The following is an 18,127-nucleotide window of genomic DNA, read 5'->3' on the forward strand; positions in this document are numbered from 1 at the left end:
GTAGTATACTCTTTTTCACTAGATTGATTCTTCCGATTCATGAACATGGTATATTTCTTCATCTATTAGTGTCCTCTTTGATTTCTTTCACCAGTGTTTTATAGTTTTCTATACATAGGTCTTTAGTTTCTTTCAGTTCAGTTCAGTCATTCAGTCGTGTCTGACTCTTTGCGACCCCATGAATCACAGCACACCAGGCCTCCCTGTCCATCACCAACTCCTGGAGTTCACTCAGACTCACATCCATCGAGTAAGTGATGCCATCCAGCCATCTCAGTTTCTTTAGGTAGATATATTCATAAGTATTTTATTCTTTTCACTTCAATGGTGAATGGGATTGTTTTCTTAATTTCTCTTTCTATTTTCTCATTATTAGTGTATAGGAATGCAAGGGATTTCTGTGTGTTGATTTTATATCCTGCAACTTTACTATATTCATTGATTAGCTCTAGTAATTTTCTGGTGGAGTCTTTAGGGTTTTCTATGTAGAGGATCATGTCATCTGCAAACAGTGAGAGTTTTACTTCTTCTTTTGCAATTTGGATTCCTTTTATTTCTTTTTCTGCTCTGATTGCTGTGGCCAAAACTTCCAAAACTATGTTGAATAGTAATGGTGAAAGTGGGCACCCTTGTCTTGTTCCTGACTTTAGGGGAAATGCTTTCAATTTTTCACCATTGAGGATAATGTTTGCTGTGGGTTTGTCATATATACTTTTATTATGTTGAGGCATGTTCCTATGGATGTTGAATTTTGTCAAAGGCTTTCTCTGCATCTATTGAGATAATCATATGGCTTTTATTTTTCAATTTGTTAATGTGGTGTATTACATTGATTGATTTGTGGATATTGAAGAATCCTTGCATCCCTGGGATAAAGCCCACTTGGTCATGATGTATGATCTTTTTAATGTGTTGTTGGATTCTGGTTGCTAGAATTTTGTTAAGGATTTTTGCACCACTTTACAACTTATATAGTTATCATTCCTTGAGCCTGTAAGACTTTTTCTCTTCCTGTTCTTATTACCTCTTTTATACATTTCACTCATGCATGCACGCTAAGTTGCTTCAGTCAAGTCCAACTCTTTGTGACCCTATGGACCATAGCCCGCCAGGCTCCTCTGTCCATGGGATTCTCCAGGCAAGAATACCAGAGTGGGTTGCCCTTCCCTTCTCCAGGGGATCTTCCTAGCCCAGGAATTGAACCCACATCTCCTGCACCTGCAGGCAGGTTCTTTACTATCTGAGCCACCAGGGAAGCCATAGGCTGTATGTTAGCTGGTGAGTTTGGCCCATTTACATTAATTAGAATTACCACTTATTAAGACTAGACTACAGTACTATGCTTTTTATATAACTGATGAAAGATTTATCATGGTACTTACAATTATTTATTTATATATCATCCTAGCCATCTATAGACTATAATTTTCTTGAGACTGATACAAATTCCAATTAATACAGCATCTAGAATAAAGTAAGTAGTTTAAAAGTGATTGTAGAAAAATTAGCAAATGAATGGATTATCATTATTGTGCTTAGAAATTGCCTTGTCAGTAATATGTTGACTTGTTTTTATAAATTTTATTCAGCAAATAATTTTTAACTGTTTATCATTTGCCAGGCAATGATTTATGTACTACATTAGAACACAGATATTATGAATATTAGAATACATAATCTTTACTCATTAGATACCTGTAATCTAATATAAAAATGATATACAATCCAATATAAATGATATATACACTCACATATAAACATGCACACAGAGAACTGTTTGAAGTCAGGTGAAATCCAAGGCATCTAAGCCTATGATATCTTTTTGAACAAGTCAATTGACAACTCCAAGTGTCGTAAAACTTTATAAAGATAAACTATATTCTCTTTATCAAGATAATATTTTAGACTCTTGTATTTATATGCATGTGTGAATTTTTATTGTAGATTTGCTTGGTTGTTTGCATACCTTTTATTTACTGATCCTCTTTGAAGAGTACTAAGAATTGCCTCTTTTGTATGTATATATTCTATTTTTTAAATCAATTTTGGTGTATGCCAGTACTGAACATTTTTTCCTTAAAGTATTATTTAAGTCCTAGATAGTTTAAATAATATGCTATATGCCAGGGCCTGTCTAAATTTATTTAGATAGACACTGAAATGTTTCAGTATCTTTTCCTTTCTTGATCTTTTTTTTTCTTTCAAAACACTTAAAATACCTGAGGGGTCTTTAACTGTCTTTGTTTGAATAATTAATTCTAATCTTACACCATATGGAAGTTATCCCTACAAGCCAGCCTTGCCAAATCTATTCATGGCAGCCCATATGGTTGTTTTCTTTTTGTGCAACAGAAAGACACATTGGCAGGAGGAGCAGTGAGTCGGTTGTTTTATTTATCTTTGAGCACACACAGGAAAAACCTCAGCCAACCAAGGAACTGTGCCTGGCTCTTGAAGGGGTGAGTTTAGGTACTAAGCATAATATGAAGACCAAATGTTCAGCTGAGAAATCCAAGTTCAAGTTGCCACACTAGCCAAGGCCAAAATTGACCTCCACATTTTTACTTTTGCACCATTGTTCATTTGATTAATTTCCAGCACCAAAATACTAAATATTTAAGCCCATCTTTTCTGGAGAGTCCACAGTATTGAGAACAGCCAATATCTGTATTCAAGTTCTTTCTCATTCCCAAGACTTTTGGGCTTCAAAATGTGTATCCCCACAAATCCTCTAGCTCTGGCCGATGACCTTGTGAGAAAGTTCATATGTCATCGTTATCTGAAGATGGAAAGAAAGGACTGAAGTTCATTCCAAGAAATACAGCACAACTTCTGGGAAAACAAAAATAGAACAAAATTTTCTTCCCTCCAGCTATTCAGCAAATGTTCAGTGAATGCAAAAAAAAAAAAAAAAATTGCCATGAAGAGAGCAAACTGCAAGAAGCTTTTGAATAGACTTGCAGGCTCTTTTTCAAGAATTAACTTTGTTTATATTACAGATAAGATATTCATATTTTTCCTTTTGAAAAAAAAAACTGCTTTTTTAAAGATAGTTGGTGTAGATGAAAGGCTTGCTTGGGTGAACCAGAAAAATGAAGAGAAAAGAAAGAAGTGAAAGATTATTTAATAAATAAAAATTAATCAACTTAATGAAAAACATGATATGGCCATCTTTCACATGTTCTTGTTTTTGGTCCATTGAAATTCTTTTATCTATTATCTGCAATGTTGGCTGCTATGTATGATTCAGTTTCTTTACATGACCTCAACTGATATGTACAGGTTTAATCAATATGTAAAAATTTAGATGTAAAGAAAAGTACATAAGGGAAAAATTTACATCCCACACATGATGAAGGGAGAATTTCTTGTTTTGCTCTTCCAGAGCATTCTTGCTATTCAAGTGATTTTCTTTGAAGAGAGAGGATACTTTTTTCATGTATTTACACCATGACTTAATTTTACAATGTTATCATCTGGAAGTTTTTCAGGAATATTTCTATTTCATAAAGAAGATAATTAGCTAATTTAATAGTTGGGTTGCCATATGAGCCAAATGTAGAAAAAATATGGGAGAAATAGTATTTTTCTCTTTTTTGAGCATGCATATTTAGTTTTTCAAAGTATAGCAGTTTTCTGTTTTCACAAGGAATTAAATTTGTGCTTCAACCAAGGCACAGGAATATTCTGTGTGTGTTATGAGACTGCTGGAGTGAACTGTTAAGGGTAACTTCACCTAGTTCTTATGATTTTCAAACACTGCACATGGTTAGCAGGTAAGACAATGAATATGGGACTAGGGCTACAAAGACGAATAGAATACAAGTCCTGATTTCCCTTTGAGGAGCTTAAAATTCAGGGTAGGACTCACTCATGTAAACAGTTCCAATATTTTGCAATGAAATCGGGTGTGATTTATGAAAGGGTGTCCTAGGGTTACTATGAGGACACACCAAAGGCAGTTAACTCAATATGTAAATTCAACAAAATAATTTTTTTTCTTCTTTTCGCAAGAAAGAATCCAGTTTTTCTAGAGATGAAGGTTTCCTAGATAATCAGTTAGAGTCTGGTGGATTGGTGGATGAGTAGGAGATTGATGACTACACTATCAATATTTGGGGAGTGGGTTTATGACACATACAGAGAACTGAAGACCTACAATTTGAAAAAGGAAGAAGGTTATGCACTGATAAAGAAATAAAACAAGAGTTCAAAAAAATAAAAATAAAATAAAAAAGAAAAAAGAAATAAAACAAGAGTTCAGGGTTTTGTAAGGCAAGAACCACACGTCTCCTTGCATGGCCTTTCTCTCTTCCAAAAAGAAAGAAAACAGAATGCTAAGGGAGTGTTTGAAGGAAGGAGAAATAACCCAGTTGGGAAGCTTACTTATGTAATACATCATGAAGCAAGTGGTATTTGAGATTAGGCCTTAAAATGTGCCCAGGGTTGCTATAGACAGAGACAGGAATGCAGAAAAAAAGATGATTCAATGGGCAAAAGATGTGATAGCAAACACTGTGGACCATCTTCGAACAAGTTACTCAGTTTGGCTGAAGGATTGGTCACATACAGGTGAAAAAGTGAAGGAAAAGAGTAGAACATACAACTGGGAATATAAGGGAGGAAACTAGTATTTAATGAGCAGCTACTGTATTGCAGACATTGGGTATTCTACAAGGATTATCTGATTAAATCATTGTAATTTATGTAACGATTATCATCCCTCAAATGCTACAGTGAGGAAATAACTTTTCCAGGGTCACACAGCAAGAGTAAAAATAAGAACTACTTTCATGGAACATTTACTGTATGCCAGCACTGTGCCTTAGTCATCATTACAACTCTATAAGGGGCTTCCCAGGTAGCTCAGTGGTAAAAAAAAAAATCTGCCTGCAAATGCAGGAGAGGCAGGAGATACAAGTTTGAGCCCCAGGTTGGGAAGATCCCATGGAGAAGGAAATGGCAACCCACTCCAGTATTTTTGCCTGGAGAATTCCATAGACAGAGGAGCCTGGTGGGCTACAATCCATGGGATCACAGAAGAATCAGACATGACTGAGCAACTGAGGACACACCTGCACACCCAACTCTATAAGCTATTCTTCATCAGCATCCCCATTCTTTAGATAAAGAAAATGAGAATTAAACAAACAGCAGATCACTCAGTGAGAGAACAGAATTCAAATTCAGTCTTGCTAACTCCAAACACATGCTCTTTTCCACTATCTACTAGGTCACCAGACCTAGATAAAAAGGATATTGGCTCAATTCAAACACCAGACAGTTGTTGGAGGTTTGAAAGATGAATAATATCCACTGGCTAGGAACTTTCCTGGTGGTCCAGTGGTTAAGACAGCATGCTTCCATTGCAGAGGGCACAGGTTCAAACCCTGGTATGGGAACTAAGATCCCGCATGCTGCAAAGCACAACCAAATAAAAACAAAGAAATATATATATATATATATACACACACACACACACACACATATATTTCCAGTGGCCAACCTCAAAAACCTCACAATCTGATGGGAGAGCAAGACAAACAACAGTTCATGCTGTACTCTCCTCCTTACACATCCTATACCACAGCCCATATCTATTTCACCTGCCCTTCTGTTGCTCTCTCAAAGCAAAATAAAACCAAAATTTACATTATATCTTGTTCTCCTCTCCCTTTTGATCCCATCCTTACTCCAACTCATTTAACTCCTACCAAAAGCAAAAATCCTTTCATTCTCCTCAACAGAATAAAAATGTCTTTTAAAATTTCAGAGTGGAAAGAAATGAAATAATCTAGGATTACAAGAAAGACAGGAAGCAGGGAGAATGATAAATTGGAAGAATCACAGTCGAGGATGATGACTCCAAGATTCAGACAAACACTGGCTATAGGACTGTTTAAGAGGAAAGCAACAAGCAGGCCAAATTAAATTTCCACAGGTCATACCAACCCACACTTCACAACAGTGTTTTCCATCACAGGACTATCAGGGAGCAGTCAGATGTGAAAACAGTCTCTTATTTCACAGCCTGTTCACTTTTTAGCTTGATTAGCAAATACATGCTCTGCATTATGCTCTCTCTACTATTAACCTGGAAATTTTTCCTTCCTGTCCACTTTCAGCTTTTTCTGAATCTCATCCTATTTCCAGGGTTTGCAGTGACTAGATGATGAGACGAAGGAGAGGAATTGCAGAGTTTTAGATCTCTGCCATGAGATTTTTCTCTACTGACCAAACCCTGGCTAAAAAGATTGCCCTCCCTCTTTTTTTTTTTTTTTTTTTTGGCCCAAGGATTTCAAAGCACATCAAAGTGCAGCTTGAATGAATGAAATTATCTGACAACACTGGGAAATGAGAGGGCTGACTGAGAAGCAGTGATTTGGATGAAGTTTTTGCAAAGCATCTTGCTAGTGGTTTTCAGGCCCAGAGTGGACACCCAAATACCCATCAGCCCTGGAAGAAACACTTGCAAAACAGCACTAAGAACACAGCGTCCCTTCAAACCCTGGATTATATAATTATTTCTCTATCTTGTTTACCTATTCCAAGGATTAAATAATTTAGAGGCACACAATTATAGCAGTCTATTCCAACTTATGTTTAGAAAGAGAATTAAATGTTTTGTTCAAAAGTCACACAGGCATTTTGCAACAGTGTTGGAACTAAACTGAGCCCTTCCACCTTCCAATTTGGTTCCCACTGGATGAAACCTTGCTGATTCAATTGCTCCCACTTTTCACCTTCTCTCCTGTTTTGATCTATTCCTTGACTATTGGGGGAAAACCAAAATGTATGTCCAAACCAAACCAAAAATATTGTTTAACACTAAACCAACGGAGTTAAGCCAATCTTTTTTGAAATGACATTGTGTGTGTGTTTGTGTGTACTCGACGGCATTACATCCAATCACTAGTAGAGAAAACTCTGCATGTGTTATCTTATTTAATCCAATCAACAGTCCCGTTAGTCAAGTTTTATATCCCCTAACTGTGTCACTGAGAAATATGAGGCTCAGGAACTTAAATGACTTGTCAGATGTCACACAATAACTTTCCATTGTCTAAGTACCACTTTCTCTTTATCCAGTCATCTGTTGATGGACACTTAGGTCGTTTCCAAAAATAACATCCCTCAACCAGTAGGTTTATTTACCTATTACAGGACCTTTCTTCAGAACCCAGTTTAGCTTATATGAAGATTGTTTCTCTGAGGAAGTAGCAAAGATTCAGAAGGAATACCAAGGTGGAGTAAAGCCAAGGGATCTTCATTCCTTCCAGGGATTGAACTCGCAGTCTCCTGCATTGGCAGATGGATTCTCTACTACTGAACCACCAGGGAAGCCTACTCGATTTACTACCTAAAGCTAAAATCACCTTAAGAATTAGTTAAATTCCACTTAAATGAAGTACTTTTGGATTATACTCAAGGTCCGCCCAGATATCTACCTCTGATGGAGGGAGTTCAAAGAACATATTTTCATTTCTTCAGGTCAACTTTAAAAGTGGCTATTTTTAACCTCTCTTATTAATAATGATACCATTATTATGCTTACTTAAATTTCTCTTGAATCATTCACTATTGTTTAAAGTTATTGTTTTATCTTCCCTAAAATTACTTTTTGTAATTTAAAACTGTACTCATAAGTTCTTGTGTGTTGTGATTTGGTGAACAAAGGTATCATCCTTTCCCTTCCCTTCACATTTTTACAAATGTTTAAAACAGTCCTGCTCTGCTTTCACCTTGGGCTTCCCAGGTGGCACAGTGATAAAGAAATCCACCTGCTAACATCAGAGATGCAGGTTCAATCCCTAGTTCGGGAAGATGCCCGGAGAAGAAAATGGCAACCCACTCCAGTATTCTTGCCTGGAATACTCCACGGGTGGAGGAGCTTTGTGGGCGGCAGTCCATGGTGTCTCCAAGAGTTGAACACAACTGAGCACTGCTTTCATCTGACCTGTAGAGACACCATTTCATCCTTCTCATATCACATTTTACCAGCCCCATCTCCAAACCTCCTGTTTCTGCCAGTCACCAATACCTTCTTCAGTTCCTGCAAGTTACTTGGCTCTATTTCTTGCCGTTGTAAGTTTCCTGAATATAGGAAGAACTATTTTTATGTTGGTGAGTTGGAATAATGAAAGGAGAACACAGGATGTGGCAAAGGGTGGGATGGGAGGAGAATGGATTAATGGGGCCCCTTCCCTTCCAGCTAAGGTCATGGTGCCATGAGAAAAGTTCTCCAGACTTTAACTTCATACCTTTCCCACAGGAAACAGCCCGAGTCTGATGAGGAAGCAGCCAGCCTTCCCTAGTTTCATCTCTAGCCAAGATTCAAGACACAGAACCTGTTCTCTGTTTTGCTTTGAGTTGAAGGAGCATCTTGTAAATTGAGTCCAGATTTCCAACTTTGCTTGGGGTCCAAGTAACTTTAGAACTTGGCTTTGTAGACACTGTGGAGCCTGTATTCTTATACTAAATAGGTTGCTTCCCCAAACCTTTCAGCTTGCTTCAGGAATCACCAAGTCTCATCCCAGCCTATGAACACTCATGTTTGCTGACTGTCATCTGGTTTGGTATAAGTAAGTGTAGAAATTGGCTTTGTAGACACCGTGGAGCCTATATTCTTATACCAAACCAGATGACTTGGTGATTCCTGAAGCAAGCTGAAAGGTTTGGGGAAGCAACTTTTTGAGTTGGAGCTTGTTTGGACAGGCAATTTTAGCATGCAGAGTGCTGGACAGAGAAATGAGGGACTTGGGTTCCAGTGCCAAATGCAACCCTTTTCTCTGATTTTATGTCATTAAACTATTTGAGATGAAATGGCATTATGAAAATCCATGATTTCTATTGTCAAAATTTAAAGGACATTGAATAAATTATTATATTAAATACGTATATCTTTGTTTAATTTTATCTTTAGCTCTGAAACTGGGAATTCAATGTTCCCTGCAGACACAATCATAGAATTATTTAAGTAGGAATCAGAACATTAGGGAATAATGTGTGATTGTATCAGTGGTTAAAATCATATTCTTTTAAGTCAAACAACCCTGTGTTTGAATCTCGTCTTTGCCACCTAATTGCTATATGGCCTTGGTTTAACTATGCAACTGAGTTTAATTTTCTCATATCTAATATGTGAATAATTATGTTTGGTATGTAGGATTAGTATGAGAAGCGAAAAACACAATGACTAAAAAGTGATTATCACAGTGCTTAGTATATAGCGCAGACTTGATATATGATATATTACTTTGATAGTTGTATTTTTTATATCTGCTATTACACTTTTTTAAATGAAGCTTTTAATAGAAAAGAAAAGGGTAGAGGAAATCATCTATATAGTAAGGAGAGAAAAATTACAGCCATTCCTAGCCAGGAGTTCAGTTTATCCAGCTTTCTTCACCTTTCCCCAGAATTTTGTGCCCAAGTTTCCAAGATGCTCCTCTCATACTTGAGTTTGACACAGATTGATTTTCACTTAGTTCAGCTACAAGACAAATTAAGAAAAATACTGAGGAATCTGATTCACAGAAAGCTATGTGGATTCATAAATATGAAATGAAGAATCCATTCAAAGAGCTTCCCTTAAAGGAATAGAACAAAGAGGTCGGCACTGTCTCATAAAATTAGTTAGATGTTTTTCAATTCATTGCCTTTTGGCATCCTAGAAAGTGATTCCTGTTTTTATTTTCAGGGCTGTTGCTTCCTCCTCTTCTCTTCTTTGCCTTTTCCCCTTTACTGGCAAGAGTGAGGTTTTAGTGCTGCCAGTAAAATAATAATATGAACTCATAAAACCAACATTGTGTAAATAAAGCTGAATTTCATGGGACAGAAAAATAAAAAAAAAAAAAAAAGACTTGATGGGAGCCAGGAAAATTCCTAAAAAAGACAAAATGCCTACCAGTCTGAAATAAAGGTAGCAGTCTCTGCCCTAGAGAAAGGGTAAGAAAGAAGAGAAAGAGGAAGATGTAGAATTGGTAGAGAAATACATTCACTTTATTTGTTGTTGTTCAGTTGCTAAGTCATGTCCGACTCTCTGTGACCCTGTGTATTGTTCCCTGTCCTTCACTGTCTCCCAGAGTTTGCTCAAATTCATGTCCATTGAGTATGTGATGCTGTCTAACCAACTCATTCTCTGCCACCCCCTTCTCCTTTCGCCTTCAATCTTTCCCAACATCAGGGTCTTTTCCAATGAATCAGCTCTTTGCACTAGGTAACCAAAGTATTGAAGCTTTAGCATCAGTCCTTAACACTGTACCATTATTTTAGTAACAGAAATACTACAGAAAAGCGATAACTCTTTTGGCGTATGTCCCAGCATAAATTTTTCTGAGAAACTTCTCCCCTAGTAATTCCTGGCCGCTTTGCCAACCTTCCCCCGAGTCAAATTCTCTCCTTGAATTCTGAGCTTGTCCTCAGTGTTTTTTACGAGGCTCTGCAAACAAAGGCACTCCTGAGTGTCCATTAAAAAGTCAGTCCAATGAGAAAGCATATCACTTGGTCTTCTCTAGTGCCAATTGGCTATCTAAACAAATGTCCATATGAGAAGAGCCACTGATTAAATTTGTGATCTAAAAACACACTTTATTCATGATAGCAGAGTTCATATCTGCATTTTTTGTCCCTATATTTCCAGCTTAAAGTTGGCACATAGTAAATAAATGCTCGATAAATTTGTGAGATGGATTGATGGATGGGTGACTAAAATCTTGAGGCTACTTCCGGTTCTAAAAGGTGTGGCCATCCTTGTCTTCTCCTCTTGAGACAGGTAGAATAGGAGATCTTATATTTCTGTTGCCTGGATTATACCACACTGCCAATCTCACATGAGAAAATTCCCATATAATCTAAATAAAAACTGGAAATCCTATCACTGCCTCTCTCAGAGCTTAGTTGTTACTTCTGGGAGTGTCCTCAAATATTCTCTTCCCTGAAAAATATTTCTCTTGAGTAGTTAGCGGGAAATAACTAGACAAATGTTTTTCATTGGATTCCAAATGTAAGTTAAAACTTCACGTGGTCTAGTCTTTACAAGACATCCAAGTTTAGAGGGATGTTGTGGGGAGGGAGGTGGGAGGGGGGTTCCTGTTTGGGACCGCATGTATACCCGTGGTGGATTCACGTCAATGTATGGCAAAACCAATACAGTATTGTGAGGTAAAATAAAGTAAAAATAAAAATTAAAAAAAAAAGACAGGAAAATGAAGAGACAGTAAGAAAATGTTTGCAAATCATATATGCAATAAATATTTGTATAAAAAAATGCAACTAGCAGCCAACATTAAAGACAATTTTAATATTTTTTTGCCAGTTCTCAATCCTTTACAATCTTAAACTATACTATTCATAACCAAAGCCATTCTGATTTGTCTGTTTTCATGTTTTATTTTCAACAAGTCTCACATCCTACAGCTGTCTCAAAGCTTTTCTCTCTATAATTCAATCTCTTCCTTAAACTCCTCCATGCAACAAACCAAGCCTACAAAGCTCTTCCTCTTTTTTTCTACCTCCATTTTTTTCTGTCTCTCATAAGTCAATCTTGGCCTTTTCCAATACAAAAGCTCCATCGAGTTAGTCCAAATCCTCCTTATAAGGATACATGAGTGGAGTTGACATATACAGAATTGTCTTTGAGACAATTTAGATAGCCAATTGGCACTAGAGAAGACCAAGAGATACAGGAGGAAAGAAATAGAAGGGCTCTGAATTCTCACACATGCATGAATGCTAATCATTTACGAATCCTACATAAATGGAATTGAGCATAGGAGAACTCAGGCATAGATGGAAACAGTGAAAGGAAAGATGAGAGACTTGTGAGAGACAGTTTCCAAAAGGAAGTGTTAGCCTTACAAAAACCATAACAAGTCTCATGCTACTCTCAGAGGAAAGCCTGCAGTCTTTCAGCATCATCTGTGTACGTTCTATTGAGAATGAACACCTTGGTTCTGGTTAAAACAGCTAATGCTATTGACAGTTGTGCCAGGAAGAGTTAGGATCAACAGCAAACTAATATGTGCTGTAAAATGTAATGTGTTTCCCTAACTTCCTGTTTTCCTGAGAAGAAAATAATAAATCTTTTATTTAAAAAAAAAAAAGGACAATAAAGAGAAATGCGTAAATGTTTAGGAAACCCAGTGGAGGCTGTGTTTAAAATGACTTGTGAAAAAAGGTAAAGCTTAAATTGGGCTTCCCTGGTGGCTCAGAGGTTAAAGCGTCTGCCTGCAATGCAGGAGACCTGGGTTCGATCTCTGGGTGAGGAAGATCCCCTTGGAGAAGGAAATAACAACCCACTCCAGTATTCTTGCCTGGAGAATCCCATGGATGGAGAAGCCTGGTGGGCTATAGCCCACAGGGTTGCAAAGAGTCAGACACGACTGAGCGACTTCACTTCATTTTAAATTGGAAAGAGAAGTGTAAGATTTTTGGATTTAGAGATTGGAAAAATAAATAATTATGAGGTCAGAAAACTGATAGAGTATGGCTGCCTTCTGCATTTGGGAGTAGAGGGGATTGCTAGAATAGACCAGAAAAAGATGGAGCTAGTGTACATCACAAAGCACATGTTTGTAGCTGGAGAAGAGAGAATCTGTAAGTGAAAGTGAAAGTGTTTGTCCCTCAGTCATGTCTGACTTTTTGTGACCCCATGAACAGTAGCCCACCAGGCTCCTCTTTCCTTGGGATTCTCCAGGCACTGAAGTAGGTAGCCATTCCTTCTCCAGGGGATCTTCCTGACCCAGGGATCAAACCCAGGATTCCTGCATTGTAGGCAGATTCTTTACCATCTGAGCTACCAGGGAAGTCCATCCCAATAAGACAAAAACAATGAGGCAAGAGGCTCTGTCTAGCTGTTCATCATTGCTCCTAGAAATTAATCTTCATTGAAAAGTATACCCATCCACCCCATTGTAGCCCCTTTTTCTCTTCCAGCCCAAGTTAGAGGTTCTGCAACTTGCTCTTCCACAATCTGCTGTTCTGTGACACAAGTCTATTTTTCTGTTGAAAAGACTCTTGGGTACCCAGGCAACAGGGACACATCTGACAGAAAACGTTTTCTGATTGTCCAAGAGGATAAAAAAATAAAAGAGCTTTGTCTACAAGACAACCAGAGACACCAAATTGCAATCGAAGGATTGCAATAAGAAATAAAGAAATAGAGCTTCTGATTCTGATGGAGGTGTGTGTTTGTGAAGGTGTGTGTTTGTGAAAATCTGTCTTGGAGGACACAGGACAGCTCAAGAGCAAAGTGAATAATAAGGAGGTTCTTACCTCCTTAGGTACTGTCTTGTTTGTCTCTAGGTCCCTACATCACCTAGCAGGGTACCTTGCATCTCATCTGCCACTCACTAAAAGCGTATTGAATTAGTTCATTATCAAGACAATGCCTTCAGACAATGCGAGGTGAATATCCTTGCTGCACTTTAGATGAGTGATAGCCAGCCTAAGAGGGCATCAGTGTGCAGGTCTGGACTCAAGTCACAAAACTGGATGGGCAAGTTGCTGCTGAGCCAATGGAGGAAACAGAAGCCAGGGGGTCCTTGGCCATCCCCATCCTGTTGAGCACTTGGAAAAACTGCAAAAGCGATATATCACCAGGCGAACACCCAAGTGGTTAGGATTAACAGTTCAGCCCTACTAGGAAAACAATTCTAAATTAGAACCAGCACAGAAAGTGAAGTCCTTTCTCCCCCAGAACCTCTCATCTATCCATCAGGGGAGTGAAGAGAACACTATGGCTCTGTGTATGGACCAAACCTGAAAGACCCGAAGTCAAGGCCAGAGAGGGCAGACCAGAGAAGGAATTAGAAAGGCAAACACGTGTTTGTGGCGACTCCCTTCTCTGTGGACCTGTGCCCAGGTCTGACCCAAACATAGGGCAGCCACAACTTGTGTACCAGGGCAGTATCCTGCCATACAAGTTAGGTCCAGGAGTGAGGGAAAACTGCCCACCCAGAGTAGATAATATCTGGAAGGAATGAGTATTTGGGAAAAGTCCCAGTGCTCATTCAATGCCAACCAGTCTCCACCTTCTCCGGCCCACTCCCTCCCACTGGTTCCACCCCTTTCAGCTGCTCTGATTCTTATAAAAACCCCACAGCCTTTCACCAACAGCCTGCAGTTGTCTCTCCCCACTGCTCCTCCAGGAGACGGTGCAAGTGACCCAGAGACACCATGAAGAGCCTGCTCCTCCTCTCCATCCTGGCTGCCTTGGCCGTGGCAGCTCTGTGTTATGGTGAGAACTTTCTCCAGCTCTCTCTCTGTTTTTGTTTTTTTCTTTTCTGCCTCTGACTTAAGTTTTCATGGATTTTTTCCTCTCCCTCCTTCTCTTCTTTCCCTTTTGCTCTTATAATCTTAGAGGACCATGAATTTGACATTTCCCAAGACCTTTGAGCACTGATCTGCTCCATCAAGTCTTTTTTTTTTTATATCTTATTTTTTACCTCTTCAATATCCAGACTCTTGTATGTAACTTAACAAACAAGTTTTTTCTATGGTAAGTTGCTCTATACCTGGAAACTTAGCTATTTCCAGGGTGGTGGTGGGGGGGGGGGGCTGGGGCGGGGGAAGATATCAACTCTCCAGGCCCTAAGCTCTCATTTAAAAGAATAAGGATGTTTATTTTGACTTTGGTTACAATTGGTTAAGGGTATTGGTTGAATCACTCACCTGTAAGAAAACCAGTTTTCACTCGAAGTGATACGTATAGCTTTCTCTAGGAGCAGGACAATCTCATGAAGTTAACATTTTTTTTTAGTGAATGAATTTAAAAATAATGTTTTACATTTAAAGAATCTCAGAGAAAAATCGCTTTCTTAGTTTCTATTGTTAAAAGATCGATTTTGCCTAGTTCTCTTTGTTGTTAAATATATGTGTGTTTGTTCGAAACTAATGAAAAGAAATCTCAGGCAACGTGATTTAGGTCATTCAGTCTTATGGTTCAATTATGAGAATATTCTAGGTTTCCTTGAGCCTCAATTATATTAACAGCTATCTGTAGTTTGCTCCTTAGTCTTGAAATTATTCGCCAGTTTTCTGTATCAGAGTATTTGGTTTTTCACCTTCTTTCTAACTTTTTAAGCACACTCATATGCTTACAACTATGAGTTTCTTATTGCCAAATTTACCTGCTTTGCCTAGGAGAATGGGAGAAAGAAGAAATCTTTTCCTTCGGCATCGTCTCAGTTCTTTCTCTGACCTGGCATCATGCCCAGTGTGAGATGTCAGCTGAAGCCAGTGGTTTCTGTGGCTGTCAGTTTAACACAGGTTCTTAAGAGGCTTTCAGAACCTCTTAGGAACCTGTTGTGGAGAAGCCCGGCCAAGCCATCTGCCCAGCCTGCCTGGAAAGTCTTGCCTGTTTCCTCAATGCTATGTCCCTTCCTTGATTTCAGGTCCCAAATTAAATCAATGAAGGCTCCCTGGAGACTTACATGCAGCACTTAAATTGTCTTATTTTACTAGCCTAAAGACTTCATAGCTCTTAGAAAATTTTAGCTTAAACCAGGGCCACTGGCTCCTTTAACACCAGAAAACTAAAGAGCAGATATATCCCATCAAGAACAGAGCTAGAGAAACAGCTCATAAATCCTAAATGCCTGAAATTTGTAATAACCACACTGCCAAATATACTCCTCCCATCTTTTTGACTCTTCCCTTCCCTTCCTTCTCTATATTTAAACTCCTGTGGTCTGTGAAAAGGAACAATAAAATGAATCTTTTTTTTTTAATTCCAGAATCTCATGAAAGCCTGGAATCCTATGAAATCAGTAAGTAAATATTTGAATTCCCTATTGGAATCTCAGGTATTGAAGAATCTCCTGATTCTTAAATAGACAAAATGATAATACCTATAACAGAGAGGAAAAAGAAGGTATCTTTTGGAAAAGGAAAGTAAAATTTTAAAGTCAATGACTATAAAAAAATCACCAGATGAGCAATTTTTAAATTTGTAAGATGGCAAGTATGCTTTCGACATACTTAGGAACCATAAATATTTGGAAATCTTAAGTTGGCACCACAACAACCACACAGATGGAAAATGAGGAGTAGTGACAAATGAGAAAGTACAGGCTTGGAGGCCAAGTCAGCTGGGAGACCACAGACACCAGCATTCTGTTGGACACTATTAAATATCAACTTATAAAGACTGGGTAGAGAAATAAATATCATGCTCATCTTTAATTTGTTTATTATTTCATGATGTTTAAACTGTTCATTTACTGAAAATCTAAAATTATGTTTTAAGACCTCAGGACAAAGAGGATTTCTCCTCACAGGAATGAAAAATACACTCGAGCAGATATACCAAAATCGAAAAAGGCAAAATGATGACCCAAAGCAAAATAAACAAGCAAGGTCTATTGTAGCCTGTGTGCCAAGTCTCTAGTAACTCACATGTAGGTTATTAATTTCTTTGGATCGGGCAGTTTATGAAATTTGCTTTGTCTCCCCCTTTACTCTTCATAGTTATGAAACTATGAAACTAATTTTCATAGTTACATGAAATGCATAAATGAATGAGTAAGCTTTCAAATATATTTGTGTCAGAGAATACTCATGGAAATATTATCAATGACCGATGGCCTAAAACTCCACCTATTTTCTGTTTTAAGATCCCTTCATTAACAGGAGAAACGCTAACACCTTTATATCACCACAACAGAGATGGAGAGCGAAAGCCCAAGAGAGGTAGGCGATGACGTGTGATGGGGGAGATCATTATTCCCAGATCTGAATGGAGGGAGAAATGGATTTTTTTTTTCAATCATATATATTATTTCTAAGCATATTCTAAAATCAAAGAATTTAAAAACAATGTGCAAAAGCAACTGAATTTCTAGAAGACTATTTTGTGAAAGGCCCAGAAAGGAGAGGGAGGGAGGAAGCAAAGGAGGAAAGACAGAAAATTCCTATTTGTATTGAAAAAGAAAATTCCCCCTCTTTCACCTCTCCTTCTTGTTCTGTAAATATCTCTTCATCTTGGGGGAAATCCCTGGTGGCTCAGATTGTAAAGAATCCACCTGCAGTGAAGGAGACCTTGGTTTGATTCCTGGGTCAGGAAGATCCCCTGGAGAAGGGAATGGCTACCCACTCCAGTATTCTTGCTGGGAAATTCCATGGACAGAGGAACCTGGCTGGCTACAGTGCATGGGGTCACAGAGACACACCTGAGCCACTAACACTAACACTATGGGATCTCCCCACGATATTTTCGCATTCTTTTTTTCTTACTTCTCCACTTCCTTTATGCCTCTCAATTTTGGCTTCTTTTTTTTGTTTCTCACTTTCTAGAATCCGAGAACTCAACAAGCCTCAATATGAGCTCAACCGGGAAGCTTGTGATGACTTCAAACTTTGCGAACGCTATGCCATGGTGTATGGATACAATGCTGCCTACGACCGTTATTTCCGGCAGCGCCGAGGGGCCAAATGAGACTGGACAAAAGTCTCTTTCTTTCCAGAGCCTGGTGCCTGGTTTTGTATTCCCTTGCAGTAGCGTTACTGAACTATATAGAAACATACGAATCGCTTAATTCTTCCTTAAATGTTCTTGTCTGGCTGCATCCCTCTTTCCTGCCCACAGGTTGAAAAGTAATGAAAATGAAGCGGAGTGAAGGTCAAGGGGGAGTTAAGATGTGTGATTCTTCCATAATAAACTTCTGATTGGATACTTACATTTTGAGTCTGATTTCTCCTGGGAAAATACTGAGATATTTCAATCAAGGCCCACCTAGCCCAGAACAGGAGATTCTGTTAATCGTGTTCTAATGCTGATTCAGTGCACAGGGAAAACTAACCTTAGAAGACACCTGCCCAGCTGTAGTTTGTCTAGACTCTCTCTACCTCGGGATCAGTGAATGGCTGCTTCTTAATATGTTTTCCAGGATTTTCGAACATTATAGATGATTGACCATATGATGTTCCTGCTCCCAAAATTTAAATGGCTCCTAAATTCTTTCTGTGTGGATTCTAGATTCTGTACCCTGTCTCATCACCCTCATCTCAATATTATCATATCCTAAGAGGCTACAGTTTTGACTCTTACTGGAACCAAGAAAATATGTGTGCTTCCAAAACCACTCAACATTTTTAGAGGATTTGAACCCGGATTTTGGAGCCATAC

At 38.4% G+C, this 18,127-nt stretch overlaps 1 protein-coding gene across 1 annotated transcript; it reads left to right on the forward strand.

Moving 5' to 3' along the window:
• The first annotated feature begins 14,116 nt into the window (after positions 1-14,116).
• On the forward strand, positions 14,117-17,678 carry MGP (matrix Gla protein). The gene is made up of 4 exons (XM_004006833.4): positions 14,117-14,239; positions 15,738-15,770; positions 16,617-16,692; positions 17,296-17,678. The coding sequence occupies exons 1-4, from the start codon at positions 14,179-14,181 to the stop codon at positions 17,435-17,437; spliced, it is 312 nt and encodes a 103-aa protein (XP_004006882.1). The 5' UTR covers positions 14,117-14,178; the 3' UTR covers positions 17,438-17,678.
• The last annotated feature ends 449 nt before the right edge of the window (positions 17,679-18,127 follow it).

This window comes from Ovis aries, chromosome 3 (genome assembly GCF_016772045.2).
Source record: "Ovis aries strain OAR_USU_Benz2616 breed Rambouillet chromosome 3, ARS-UI_Ramb_v3.0, whole genome shotgun sequence".
Lineage (NCBI taxonomy): Eukaryota > Metazoa > Chordata > Mammalia > Artiodactyla > Bovidae > Ovis > Ovis aries.